Source organism: Pimephales promelas, chromosome 16 (genome assembly GCF_988280905.1).
Source record: "Pimephales promelas chromosome 16, fPimPro1.hap1.1, whole genome shotgun sequence".
NCBI classification, from domain to species: Eukaryota; Metazoa; Chordata; class Actinopteri; order Cypriniformes; family Leuciscidae; genus Pimephales; species Pimephales promelas.
Genome location: NC_142784.1, coordinates 35095790 through 35110982, shown reverse-complemented (window position 1 = coordinate 35110982; position 15193 = coordinate 35095790). Strand labels below are relative to the sequence as shown.

General features: G+C 36.9%; 1 protein-coding gene across 1 annotated transcript; it reads right to left on the bottom strand.

Annotated features, from left to right (window-relative positions):
- Positions 1 to 7577: 7577 nt before the first annotated feature.
- gap43 (growth associated protein 43) lies at positions 7578 to 14578 on the bottom strand. The gene is made up of 3 exons (XM_039670036.2): positions 14343 to 14578; positions 8789 to 9305; positions 7578 to 8127 (listed from the first exon to the last, which is right to left on the bottom strand). The coding sequence occupies exons 1-3, from the start codon at positions 14370 to 14372 to the stop codon at positions 8072 to 8074; spliced, it is 603 nt and encodes a 200-aa protein (XP_039525970.2). The 5' UTR covers positions 14373 to 14578; the 3' UTR covers positions 7578 to 8071.
- Between the last annotated feature and the right edge of the window lie 615 nt (positions 14579 to 15193).

Below are 15193 nucleotides of genomic sequence, written 5' to 3'. Positions count from 1 at the left end.
ATGGATGGATGGATGGATGATGGATGGATGGATGGATGGATGGATGAGTCGATGGATGGATGGATGATGGATGGATGGGTGGTTGATGGATGGATGGATGATGGATGGATGGCCTGCATAATAATAAGACTGCATTTGTGATAGATGTTTAATGAAAGGGGAAGTTTGGAATCAACCCTGCTTTAGTATGAAATCATTTCATCTGAATTAGTCTGAGAAAATCTTATTGTTCAACAAAGTAAATGGATGGATTTACTCCAACACAATCTCCTGTTCTCACTGTAACGCTGCTGTGAAACAAGCTATATTTTTAAAAGCGCAATAGAAATGAAGGTGACTTAAATAGGAGCGTACTAAATATACTCTGTGATTAAATTGAAATATCAAAGCCATTATTGGAAACAAACCTGTTGTTGAACAGGAAGAGTGTGTGTGTGTGTGTGTGTGTGTGGCATTATAAGGCCTTACAGCAGGAGTGATATATGGCTCTGTGCGCAAGAGGAACAGGAGACAGAAGCTCATTCATCATCGTGTGGAAGAACAGGAACTTCTGCTGCCATGGGCTTTATAGTCGAGTGTGTGTGAGCGTTCAAACCTCTGTGGGGTTTATAGTCGAGTGTGTGTGAGCGTTCAAACCTCTGTGGGGTTTATAGTCGAGTGTGTGTGAGCGTTCAAACCTCTGTGGGGTTTATAGTCAAGTGTGTGGCCTATAAAGTCAGAATTGCGAGATATAAAGTCAGAATTGCGTCTTATAAAGTCAGACTTGCGAGATATAAAGTCAGACTTGTGAGACATAAAGTCAGAATTGCGAGATATAAAGTCAGAATTGCGTCTTATAAAGTCAGAATTGCGTCTTATAAAGTCAGAATTGCGTCTTATAAAGTCAGAATTGTGAGATATAATGTCAGAATTGCAAGATATAAAGTCAGACTTGCGAGATATAAAGTCAGAATTGCGAGATATAAAGTCAGACTTGTGAGATATAAAGTCAGAATTGCGAGATATAAAGTCAGAATTGCGTCTTATAAAGTCAGAATTGCGTCTTATAAAGTCAGAATTGTGAGATATAAAGTCAGAATTGCGAGATATAAAGTCAGACTTGTGAGATATAAAGTCAGAATTGCGAGATATAAAGTCAGAATTGCGTCTTATAAAGTCAGAATTGCGAGATATAAAGTCAGAATTGCGAGATATAAAGTCAGAATTGTGAGATATAAAGTCAGAATTGTGAGATATAAAGTCAGAATTGCGAGATATAAAGTCAGAATTGCGAGATATAAAGTCAGAATTGCGTCTTATAAAGTCAGAATTGCGAGATATAAAGCCAGAATTGCGTCTTATAAAGTCAGACTTGCGAGATATAAAGTCAGAATTGCGAGATATAAAGTCAGAATTGTGAGATATAAAGTCAGAATTGCGAGATATAAAGTCAGAATTGCGAGATATAAAGTCAGAATTGCGAGATATAAAGTCAGAATTGTGAGATATAAAGTCAGAATTGCGAGATATAAAGTCAGAATTGCGAGATATAAAGTCAGAATTGTGAGATATAAAGTCAGAATTGAGAGATATAAAGTCAGAATTGCGAGATATAAAGCCAGAATTGCGTCTTATAAAGTCAGAATTGTGAGATATAAAGTCAGAATTGCGAGATATAAAGTCAGAATTGCGAGATATAAAGTCAGAATTGCGAGATATAAAGCCAGAATTGCGTCTTATAAAGTCAGAATTGTGAGATATAAAGTCAGAATTGTGAGATATAAAGTCAGAATTGAGAGATATAAAGTCAGAATTGCGAGATATAAAGCCAGAATTGCGTCTTATAAAGTCAGAATTGTGAGATATAAAGTCAGAATTGTGAGATATAAAGTCAGAATTGTGAGATATAAAGCCAGAATTGCGTCTTATAAAGTCAGAATTGTGAGATATAAAGTCAGAATTGCGAGATATAAAGTCAGAATTGCGAGATATAAAGTCAGAATTGTGAGATATAAAGTCAGAATTGCGAGATATAAAGTCAGAATTGCGAGATATAAAGCCAGAATTGCGTCTTATAAAGTCAGAATTGTGAGATATAAAGTCAGAATTGCGAGATATAAAGTCAGAATTGTGAGATATAAAGTCAGAATTGTGAGATATAAAGTCAGAATTGCGAGATATAAAGTCAGAATTGCGTCTTATAAAGTCAGAATTGCGTCTTATAAAGTCAGAATTGCGTCTTATAAAGTCAGAATTGTGAGATATAATGTCAGAATTGCAAGATATAAAGTCAGAATTGTGAGATATAAAGTCAGAATTGTGAGATATAAAGTCAGAATTGCGAGATATAAAGTCAGAATTGCGAGATATAAAGTCAGAATTGCGAGATATAAAGCCAGAATTGCGTCTTATAAAGTCAGACTTGCGAGATATAAAGTCAGAATTGCGAGATATAAAGTCAGAATTGTGAGATATAAAGTCAGAATTGCGAGATATAAAGTCAGAATTGCGAGATATAAAGTCAGAATTGTGAGATATAAAGTCAGAATTGCGAGATATAAAGTCAGAATTGCGAGATATAAAGTCAGAATTGCGAGATATAAAGTCAGAATTGCGAGATATAAAGTCAGAATTGCGAGATATAAAGTCAGAATTGTGAGATATAAAGTCAGAATTGCGAGATATAAAGTCAGAATTGCGAGATATAAAGTCAGAATTGCGAGATATAAAGTCAGAATTGTGAGATATAAAGCCAGAATTGCGTCTTATAAAGTCAGAATTGCGAGATATAAAGTCAGAATTGTGAGATATAAAGTCAGAATTGTGAGATATAAAGTCAGAATTGCGAGATATACAGCCAGAATTGTGACAAATAAAGTCAAAATTGAGAGATATAAAGTCAGAATTGCGAGATATAAAGTCAGAATTGTGAGATATAAAGTCAGAATTGCGAGATATAAAGTCAGACTTGCGAGATATAAAGTCAGAATTGCGAGATATAAAGTCAGAATTGTGAGATATAAAGCCAGAATTGCGTCTTACAAAGCCAGAATTGCGTCTTATAAAGTCAGAATTGTGAGATATAAAGTCAGAATTGTGACAAATAAAGTCAAAATTGAGAGATATAAAGTCAGAATTGTGAGATATAAAGTCAGACTTGCGAGATATAAAGTCAGAATTGCGAGATATAAAGCCAGAATTGCGTCTAATAAAGTCAGACTTGCGAGATATAAAGTCAGACTTGTGAGACATAAAGTCAGAATTGTGACAAATAAAGTCAAAATTGAGAGATATAAAGTCAGAATTGCGAGATATAAAGTCAGAATTGTGAGATATAAAGCCAGAATTGCGTCTTATAAAGTCAGAATTGTGAGATATAAAGTCAGAATTGTGAGATATAAAGTCAGAATTGTGAGATATAAAGCCAGAATTGTGACAAATAAAGTCAAAATTGAGAGATATAAAGTCAGAATTGTGAGATATAAAGTCAGACTTGCGAGATATAAAGTCAGAATTGCGAGATATAAAGCCAGAATTGCGTCTAATAAAGTCAGACTTGCGAGATATAAAGTCAGACTTGTGAGACATAAAGTCAGAATTGTGAGATATAAAGCCAGAATTGTGACAAATAAAGTCAAAATTGAGAGATATAAAGTCAGAATTGTGAGACATAAAGTCAGAATTGTGAGATATAAAGCCAGAATTGTGACAAATAAAGTCAAAATTGAGAGATATAAAGTCAGAATTGTGAGATATAAAGTCAGAATTGCGAGATATAAAGCCAGAATTGCGTCTAATAAAGTCAGACTTGCGAGATATAAAGTCAGACTTGTGAGACATAAAGTCAGAATTGTGAGATATAAAGCCAGAATTGTGACAAATAAAGTCAAAATTGAGAGATATAAAGTCAGAATTGTGAGATATAAAGTCAGACTTGCGAGACATAGTCAGAATTGCGAGATATAAAGCCAGAATTGTGACAAATAAAGTCAAAATTGAGAGATATAAAGTCAGAATTGTGAGATATAAAGTCAGAATTGTGAGATATAAAGTCAGAATTGTGAGATATAAAGTCAGAATTGTGAGTTATAAAGTCAGAATTGCGAGATATAAAGTCAGAATTGTGAGATATAAAGTCAGAATTGTGAGATATAAAGTCAGACTTGCGAGATATAAAGTCAGAATTGTGAGATATAAAGTCAGAATTGTGAGATATAAAGTCAGACTTGTGAGACATAAAGTCAGAATTGCGAGATATAAAGTCAGAATTGTGACAAATAAAGTCAAAATTGAGAGATATAAAGTCAGAATTGTGAGATATAAAGTCAGAATTGTGAGATATAAAGTCAGACTTGTGAGACATAAAGTCAGAATTGCGAGATATAAAGCCAGAATTGTGACAAATAAAAAGTCAAAATTGAGAGATATAAAGTCAGAATTGTGAGATATAAAGTCAGACTTGCGAGATATAAAGTCAGAATTGAGAGATATAAAGCCAGAATTGCGTCTTATAAAGTCAGAATTGTGAGATATAAAGTCAGAATTGTGAGATATAAAGTCAGACTTGTGAGACATAAAGTCAGAATTGTGAGATATAAAGTCAGACTTGTGAGACATAAAGTCAGAATTGTGAGATATAAAGTCAGAATTGCGAGATATAAAGCCAGAATTGTGACAAATAAAAAGTCAAAATTGAGAGATATAAAGTCAGAATTGTGAGATATAAAGTCAGACTTGTGAGATATAAAGTCAGAATTGCGAGAAATAAAGTCAGTTTTGTGTTATAAAGAAAAAAGTTTTTCCTTAGAATTGGACTTTATTTTTTAAAAAGTTTATATATCGCAATTCTGAGCTAAAAAGCCGCAATTATGTTTGGAAATGTTTCATTCTGAGGCGAAACGAGCGTCCACAGTGTTCTCTATCCTGTAGTCTCACAGACCTTTCGTCACCATCTAACACTCGGCCACTGTCTTATTTTAACGATGATTTATTACTTTTCTTTGTGAGGTTCTTCTACCTGATGGAAACCGGGTCAGTTCTTTTATTACTGCTTGATTCCAGTCTTACTCTGAGGAAACTGGAACTGATGAAACCTTGATCACACACTCGACGCCACTAACACTCAGAATCAAAGCTGTGTTTCTGTGTGAGTGTATCTCTCGTCAGAAGAAGTGTGTGTGACGTAAGTTAAACCAAGTATATTTTTATCAAATCCTACAAGTTATGTTTTCAGTGTGTTATGTATTCATTGGCATTGCTAAGTCTCGGGTTTGTACAGTAAGTACACTTTTGTTATTTTTTATAATTACACTTTTCATAAGTATCTTTTAAGTACACTTTTCATAAGTATCTTTTATAAGTACACTTTTTTATAAGTATTTTATTTGGACACTTTTAATAAATATTTTTAATAAGTACACTTTATAAGTATTTTTTATGAGTACACTTTTCATAAGTATTTTTAAGTACACTTTATAAGTATTTTTTATAAGTACAATTTTCATAAGTATTTTATTTGGACACTTTTCATAAATATTTTTAATAAGTACACTTTATAAGTATTTTTATAAGTACAATTTTCATAAGTATTTTATTTGGACACTTCTCATAAATATTTTTAATAAGTACACTCTATAAGTATTTTTTATGAGTGATCTTTTCATAAGTATTTTTTATGAGTACACTTTTCATAAGTATTTTTTATAATTACACTTTTCATAAGTATTTTTAAGTACACTTTTCATAAGTATTTTTTATAAGTACAATTTTTATAAGTATTTTATTTGGACACTTTTCATAAATATTTTTAATAAGTACACTTTATAAGTATTTTTTATGAGTACAGTTTTGATATTTTTTATAATTACACTTTTCATAAGTATCTTTTAAGTACACTTTTCATAAGTATCTTTTATAAGTACACTTTTTATAAATATTTTATTTGGACACTTTTCATAAATATTTTTAATAAGTACACTTTATAAGTATTTTTTATAAGTACAATTTTCATAAGTATTTTATTTGGACACTTTTCATAAATATTTTTAATAAGTACACTTTATATGTATTTTTTATAAGTAAAATTTTAATAAGTATTTTATTTGGGCACTTTTCATAAATAATTTTAATAAGTACACTTTATAAGTATTTTTTATGAGTACACTTTTCATAAGTATTTTTAAGTACACTTTTCATAAGTATTTTTTATAAGTACAATTTTAATAAGTATTTTATTTGGACACTTTTAATAAATATTTTTAATAAGTACACTTTATATGTATTTTTTTTAAGTAAAATTTTAATAAGTATTTTATTTGGGCACTTTTCATAAATATTTTTAATAAGTACACTTTATAAGTATTTTTTATAAGTACAATTTTCATAAGTATTTTATTTGGACACTTTTCATAAATATTTTTAATAAGTACACTTTATATGTACTTTTTATAAGTAAAATTTTAATAAGTATTTTATTTGGGCACTTTTCATAAATAATTTTAATAAGTACACTTTATAAGTATTTTTTATGAGTACACTTTTCATAAGTATTTTTAAGTACACTTTTCATAAGTATTTTTTATAAGTACAATTTTAATAAGTATTTTATTTGGACACTTTTAATAAATATTTTTAATAAGTACACTTTATATGTATTTTTTTTAAGTAAAATTTTAATAAGTATTTTATTTGGGCACTTTTCATAAATATTTTTAATAAGTACACTTTATAAGTATTTTTTATAAGTACAATTTTCATAAGTATTTTATTTGGACACTTTTAATAAATATTTTTAATGAGTACACTCTATAAGTATTTTTTATGAGTGCACATTTCATAAGTATTTTTTACAAGTACAATTTTTATAAGTATTTTATTTGGACACTTTTCATAAAAATTTTTAATTAAGTACACTTTATAAGTATTTTTTATTAGTACACTTTTTATAAGTATTTTATTTGGACACTTTTCATAAATATTTTTAATAAGTACACTTTACACTTTTCATAAGTATTTTATATAATTTTTTTTAGGTTTATGATTTATGATCAAATGCTAAGGGAAACTGATAAATGCACACATTTGACCTGTAATTACTAATGCGGGACCGTGAGTGAAAGAGCGAAGAGAATTACACAGTCCAGATCTCTGGCAGCAGTTGCACGTGCTTCTTATAACAAGTGCACACTACAGTAACATCGCGATGGATTTAATAGTTTATTTAATATTATGATTACACAGAGATTATCATACTGAATATAATAAAATAATAGCGGTCAGCCTTCATTCTTATAAACCCTCGTCCTCATATTCACTGAAAATTGAAGGTACTTGAGCAAAATATTAATTTCAAACGTGTTATTTGATTAATGTCTGCAATAATGAAATAAACTGCTTTAAAGGTGTAATCTGAGCATGTGACTGTACGAGACGGACAGGTTAATAATGCGTCTGTGCTGCAGAATTCACATCATTTAGGCCTCGCAGATTTGATCACACCTGATATGATGATATCCTGATTAATAATCATCAACTGTAAACGAAATCGCATGCAATCCGCAGACAAACTCAGGCTGAAAGGAGAAGGCACATCGTGGACGTAATTGGCACATTTCTTTATTTTGAAAACAGACATGAAACCATTTTCCACGATTTTACTCCTTATATTCAAACTCACTTGAACAAGAAAGGCTGGCGCTTTTTCTTTTTTGTTGGATTTTCTCAATTTATAACATCAGTGCAGCAATAATCTCCAATTAAACGGTCATATAACACCACAGACATGAAAAGAAGCCACATGTATTAGTTGTGAAGGTTCTGGTCTCTGGAGGAAGGATTCTCATGCGATGCAGACGATGGACAGAAGAAGGAGAAAGAGAAGAAGAAGGAGAAGAAGGAGAAGAAGAAGAGCTCAAGGTTTGTGTCCTTCGCTGACGTCAGCATCGGAAAACTCCCTCCAAATGTCAGAAAATCTTTGCCACGCCAGAAAAGAGGACAAACATAAAAGCAGACTGTCTTCATCATCATCATCATCATCATCAGGGTGAAGAGCAGCCTGTCAATCATTAATGCTTTACATTTCTCTGGTCGAGTGTTAAACGTTGTCCTCTTTGCCGGACTCCTCTGCTGGTTTAGAGTCTTCCACGGCCTCTGGAAAGATCACAACAAACACGCTTACAAACTAAACACTGGCTTGGGTTAAAGTGCATAAACCGAGACAGAAAACCTGGTCAGTCAAGAGCTTCCAGTCAAACCACAGAGAACTGGGATGGATTAGAGTTCATGTATGGCGCGTTTACTTTTCTGTCACTTTTGGGAAACATTTGCCACAAGATCCCATTAGGAAATGCATTAACTAACAAGAAGGAATACATATTCCACAGTACGTATTCATCTTTGCTGATATAAGTTTCATTGTCAACCTCACTGTAAAGTGTTACCCAGTTTTTATATACATACATCACAATTCAACAGCAGCCTTTATATTCATGACCAGGGTTGGGAATCGAAAACTTGAGGTCAGGAATCAGATAATTGTTATAAAATGAATATCTCTATTGCTCTCTGAGCGTTTCTCCATGCTTTAACCCGCTGGAGCGAGAGTGTGTGTTCTGTCCTCGTGTGTGTGTGTGTGTGTGTGTGTGTACTGGACCCGCAGCTCTTAAAGGGACAGCGCTAATATTCCTGCCGTCTCTATAATCCCACAGCAGAAGACTGAGAACACTGAATAAGCTCTGTAACTATATCTCTAATGTGGATTTGATTGATAAAGTGTTATTGATGGAATAGAGTGTTTGTGTTTCGGACACACCTTTTTTGTCTATTTGGTCTGTTTCCTGGCTGTCGGTGGCTTCAGGCACATGGGCTTGTTTGGCTTCCTCCTGCTTCTGTGCGTCGGCATCGTCGGTGCTCGCCGCGCTCTCCGCCTCTTTAGGCTCGACCGCTTCCTTCAGCTGCTCCTCCTCTTTAGTGGGCGTGTCTGAGGGGGTGGGGTCAGCTGCTGAGGAGGGCGGGGCTTCGGCCGATGCAGGCGGGGCTTCGGGCGAGTTAGGCTGCTCGGCTTCCTTGCTCTCCTCGGCTGTTTCTGTGGACACCTCGGCCGGCTTCTCCTCAGATGGAGACACTCGCTCCTTCTTCTCCTCTGTGGTTTCGCTAGACTCGTCCGGAGCGGCGCCGTTGTCCTCGTCTTTCTCTCCGTCTTTCATTTTTTTCCGGGTGATGTGTCCGCGGAAGCTGGCCTGGATCTTGGTGGCGGCCTTGTGGGCGTTTTCCTCCGGTTTGGCTCCATCCTGCTTGATCTCCTGATCGGCTTCTTCGTTCTTCTCAACCTGAGTCCAGAAACACAAACACCATCAGTGACTCAAACGGACTCATCCGAGCTGCTCACGTGTAGCCGTAAAACATTCAAGCACACACACACTGTCTTTATCACACAAATCATTGAAAGATCTGAGGAAGGTTTCATCGCTGGAAAAGTTTCATATTTGTGACCGCGAGAGAGAACTCCATTAATCTGTGATAGGAGAAAGCATCACCAACACACAATATCGTTCTGTTTATTTCTGAATGATTTTCAAAACTAGTTATTGTCGTTGGTGTGAATGAGCTTTTACAGTGAGTGGCCAAAGAAAAATCCCTTCCCATCATGCATCTGTATGTACTGTTATAACCACCGCAGGAACTCTCCCCAGGATCTAGGGGCTTTGGGGTGGTACTCAGTGTGTTTGCACCGCAGGGTCTAAATGAAGTTCTGGGTAAATATTTCCCCCTCGGAAGGTCCCCGCTTGTTAAGGTATGTTTTTTAAAGTTCAGGTTTCAGGGGTGGGACTTGGGCGCTGGAACATGCTGATTGGTCAAGCTATTGTTGTTTGCTATTCGAATCAATAACGGAGTTTAAAAAAATATGACGATGGTCCGAAGACGAAGTTCTGGCTTTATTACGCTTAAATTCAGAGGAGGGAATTGTAAAGTAGCCAGCAGTCCTACGTTATAGTGATGGCCGGTTTGTGAACGAATCGTTCTTTTCGAACCGGTTCTTTTTACTGAACCGGTCGAACCAGTACACTAAATCGGACTGAATCGTTCGAAACAGTTCGCGTTTTGCGTCAGCACTGTACCGCAAGTTACTCACTTTCAGACATGCCTGACAGTCCCTCAGAATCTACATAAACCGAAATAACCCAATATCCAGGAGTACATTTTATTCAGTAACTCAAAAAGTTCACTGAACGGAGACATGTGTTGGTGCTGAGAGAAGTGATGAGCACGAGCAGCTGATACTGCGCATGCGTGTACTACCGAACGTACAGCTACAGCGGTCGGATAACCAGTACAGAACCGAGAACTGTTTCTTTCGGACACGTTGGACACACTGAGAACTGATGAGTTGATGAGCTGAGCATGCGTGCCATTTTTTCTGAGGGACGAAATGTACGTTTCCAAGTCTTTAGTTGAACATCAGTAAGTGTAACAAAATAAAACATTTTGGAAACATGTTTATTACATAATTACTGTATTTAAAGTTTGGAAACAATGATTGGATTGTAAAACTGTCAAACTAAACATTTATTATTTATTATACTAAAATAATATTTTCAGGAACAGCTCATTTAATTTCTAAGTAACAATATAAATCTTTGATGTAAACTCTTGCCAAGGTTTTAATGGTGCACTGCTTAGTAAATGTTTATAATGTGTTAACATAACGAATTAATTCGTTATGTTTAACACATTATAAACATGATGTATATATACTGTATAGGCTACATGGAGACAGACATGCATGGATTTTTTAGTGTTGTCGACTGTATATTCAGGTTTCAGCTCAGCACACACAGGCCTATGCTATGGTTCTCGAGTCGAGAACTGGTTGTTGCAGTTCTTGAATCTCCAGTACAGAACCGAGAACTGTTTATTTCGGACACGTTCGATACGGAGAACAGAACTTTCTTTCGGCCGGCTGATCCTGTGCTGATACACGAGCACGCAGTGGTACGGGTGAACCCAGGACTTAAATGAGAGGGCGAATCGGCGAAATGTAAGTTTATTTAATAACAAATAAAATAATGAAGACCATTTATGCATTTCATATATTTAAAACATGTAAAACATCCGCGTTAGCACATCGCCTAGGCTAGCAGGGTTAGTTTGCAAAATGTAAATGTAAGAAACTTATCCAAGATGATTATAATGATGAGTACTATTATTTAACTGAAGTAATGATTACAAATGCCTTTAATTTGAAGTAGTTTTATCCGCCAGGATGATAGAATTGACGTCATTACGTGATGACGTAAAATAACCGGTTCAGTAAAACGAACTGTCTGAAAGAATTGGACTTCCCATCACTACTACGTTACAGGACTATTTGCCTAATCTTCACGGTACTTTAGTCCACGGTGGAAACGCAGACAGCAACAGGTCTGGGGGGAAAAGTTCCTGGGACAAACTGTTCCAGGTAATTTTGTTGGAAACGTGGCTAATGCTGATTTTATTGGATGTCCAGTTGAAGAATCTGGATCAGTGATTTCTAACTAGAACTTGGAAGGACATTCAGCTTCTGCAATCCCACAATTACAAACATGCTGAGCAATTTACCTGGGATTGGTGACATGAAGGACCAGTGAGTCTCAAGTTCAGGCTCAAGGAAAAGACTATATGTCCCTTTTGTTTAAAAAAACTTTGATAATTATCCAGATGGATCTGAAGAATCGTGGACAGACTGTGTCCGTGTCTCAAGACAAGTTTTCCTGTAGAAAAGTCCACGTTCCCCTTTGGGATTAAGATCACACACTCATTTCACCCCAATATCACATTTAATTGGCTTGTTCATATTAATAATCTGCATAACATGGCGAAGCTAAAAGCAAAGCAAATGTGAAGATATGACAAGAGATTGATGTCAGACCAACAAGAAAAAAGGGAGAAATATGAATACTGAATGTTCAATATTTACCTCGTCCATCAGGGTCCAGGGCGGCTTTTGTCCACAGAGGGCCTTTTAATTTAATATTCAAATGTGTCTAATGAAAAAAAGCAAGCATAAAACGAAAGAAAATGGGTGACATAGATAATGCATGACAAAAACATTCATAGAAGAAACTCATAAGTAGCTTAAAGCAGATGAAAATGAAATCATAAATGCAAACTGAATGCATGCCAAATGATTGACAGTTAGATGAAGGCAATTTGATTCCAAAACACTTTTTCATTTATATGTGCAATCTGACTAATGCACTGCAGAGAATTATGTCATTTCTGCATACATTGCTCTGTGTGGCCTGGGTGTGTGAGCAGCGTCTCTTCTCATAACCTGTGGGTTACACTGAGTGTCAATCAATACACATCTCTGGCTGTCAGTCAGTGTCATATCTGATCCGTGCAGATTTTTATTAGTAATGAAAACTATAATAGTAACTCAATGATACTAAATGAACACACATTGTGCTGGTCACACAGCGCTCGGGTCTGGACCTGTTGCTCAGGTGTGTGATGTCACTCAGAGTGAGTCATTCGCACCACACGTCATGACATCATCAGCTGATCTCTGAAGTAAAGCTCGTTAAAGGTGTTGTTAGAATGAAACTGACAATAGACTGAAAGATTTCTACACAATAGTAATTAAACATGAGCTTGATCTTCAGGAGTGTTTGATCAGGTTTAATGAGAGAACGTATTTAATCATGTGATCGACACACAGATATTTCACACGTATGACGAACGGGTTTAACATTTGAAAATACACTATCCGAACTTCATCAAAACTTTTGTGAAATATTACAAATGACAACGCCCACCAGAGGGAGGAGCCAGCTGAAAGGTTATAACGCTCAGTTTCCATGGTAACATGATGCCAGATTTACAAATGAGTGGTTTATACCTAATTTATGATGACTACTGCATATGAGATGGGGGAAAGGTAATAAAAAAGCGTGTGTCGCGTGTCCAGCTAGACAGTCACAGGCTGAAGTCTGGAAATTGAAGAGTTATTAATTTCTTTACAGGAAAAAGAGGGCGTGTCCAGTCAGGAGATCGACAGCATCATCTGGAGTGAGGCCTGATCATAACTCATCCTCACACACACACACACACACACACGTCTGAGAGTCGCGGGTCACTTCATTTGATGGTTGGGAATGTAACCAGGTTTTGGTTGTCGGGTTCAAAGGTCACGCTGAAACAAAAGCCAATAAAATGAGCAGTAGCGAAAACCAGATCAATAATCCGACAGAAACCAGAGTTTCAGATCAACCGGTGTCTCACATGGAGATTCTGGAGACCGGTTCTGATTCTGGAGTCATAAACCCTGTGGAGGAAATACTCTCATCACAGGATCTCAAAGGGGAAATATTTCTGCATGTTAAATTAAATCATGCAGGATAAATTTGAACAATCTTGCGGTGTATGTGGAGAGAGCCACACCTTAAACCCACCAGCCCACCCCCTCACACACACACACACACACACTCTCACGCGAGACGCGCACGCAGACACACACACACACACACACACATAGGAGACACGCCTTAAAATTTTCCTGTCGCGATTATAATTCACCTGCACTGACTCATGAATATTCACGCGCCTTTATAACGCGCTGACGTCAGATCTGCACCTGATCCACCATATTCAAATAAAGACTCGAGCAGAAGCGTGGGCGCGCGCGCGTGTTTCTGCAGGAGTGAGACAAGAAGACCACACCCTTCATCTTCCTCATGTCTACAGTTCCATCACACACACACACACACACACACACACACACCGTCTCGTGTCGTGTTCAGTGGTGTGTAAGAACAAAAGAGAGGCGAATGATTCACCTGCGGTAAAGAGGAGTAAAGATGCCCAACACACACACACACACACACACACACGACAGGATTCCTCAAAAGCGGCGCGAGGCGCGGCACACACACACACTTCTAAAGCATTGAGAAAATTAACCTTCCATTGCTTCATAAAACACTCACATTCCCGCTTGAGAGGTTAATTACATCCAACTTTCATCTCCAGAGAAATCATTATAATTCCCTCGAGACTCTAATATCTGTTGAGACACACACACATACCACACCCTGGAACTCATCTCTCTCACACACACACACACACACACACACACACACACACACACACACACACACACACTCCAGCTTCACTACTCTTATAACGCAGCTTGAGCATCAAATACACCTGTCTGACAGGTACAGTCCTGATTAAACACTGATCTCACGCGCGTTACAGAGTGAGTGTGCTGCTCATCCTCATCATCATCCTCATCATCATCATCATCATCATCATCATCATCATCATCATCATCATCATCCTCACACAGGTTACAATAGAAAAGTGTGAATAATCCAGATATTTACCGGCTTAGTTCTTCTGATACAGCACAGCATAGTCGTATCCTTTCAGCGTCTCGCTCTGTCTCTTCCTCTTCTTCTCTTCTCTCTCTCTCTCTCTCTCTCTCTCTCTGTCGTTCACACACACCGGCTGTATCAACAGCTGATGATTCTGATGCTTAAACTCATCACAGTTGAGCCTCAGTCACACTGTCTGTCTGTCTCCACTGCCAACAATGAGAGTAAATTCCACCCTATAAACCCCCTCCCTCACACACACACACACACACACATACGCACGCGCGCGACGGTGAACCCGTTGCGCCCACCCCTGCCGCGGACACGCGCGCGCGGCCCCGCCCTGATCACACTCTATATGAATGATTGAATAGCATAAATCTGTCCGCTGGGGTTCCAGTGTTCTTATTTGAGCACCTGTATGTGTGTGTTCATCTGTAACACATTAAAGGTGACGTGCCCCTTTTCACAAGATGTTATATAAATCTATGTTGTCTCAAGAATGTGTGCTCAATTTCACACACACTAACCCGAATTTCAACTCAAAACATTCCTCAGATCATTTATTATAGCTTATCAAATTTCCCCTTTTTTGGGTGTGAGTAAAAACGCTCCATTTTAGTGTGTCCCTTTAAATGCAAATGAGCTTTATCTCCACCTCCGTTCAGAAGAGGGCGGAGCCTTTACACAAATTTCAGAAACAAGCCCCTAAGCCGGATCCCCTACGCCGGATCCCCTACGCCACATCCCCTACGCCGGAGCCCCTACGCCACATCCCCTACGCCGGATCCCCTACGCCGCATCCCCTACGCCGGATCCCCTACGCCGGATCCCCTACGCCGCATCCCCTACGCCGGATC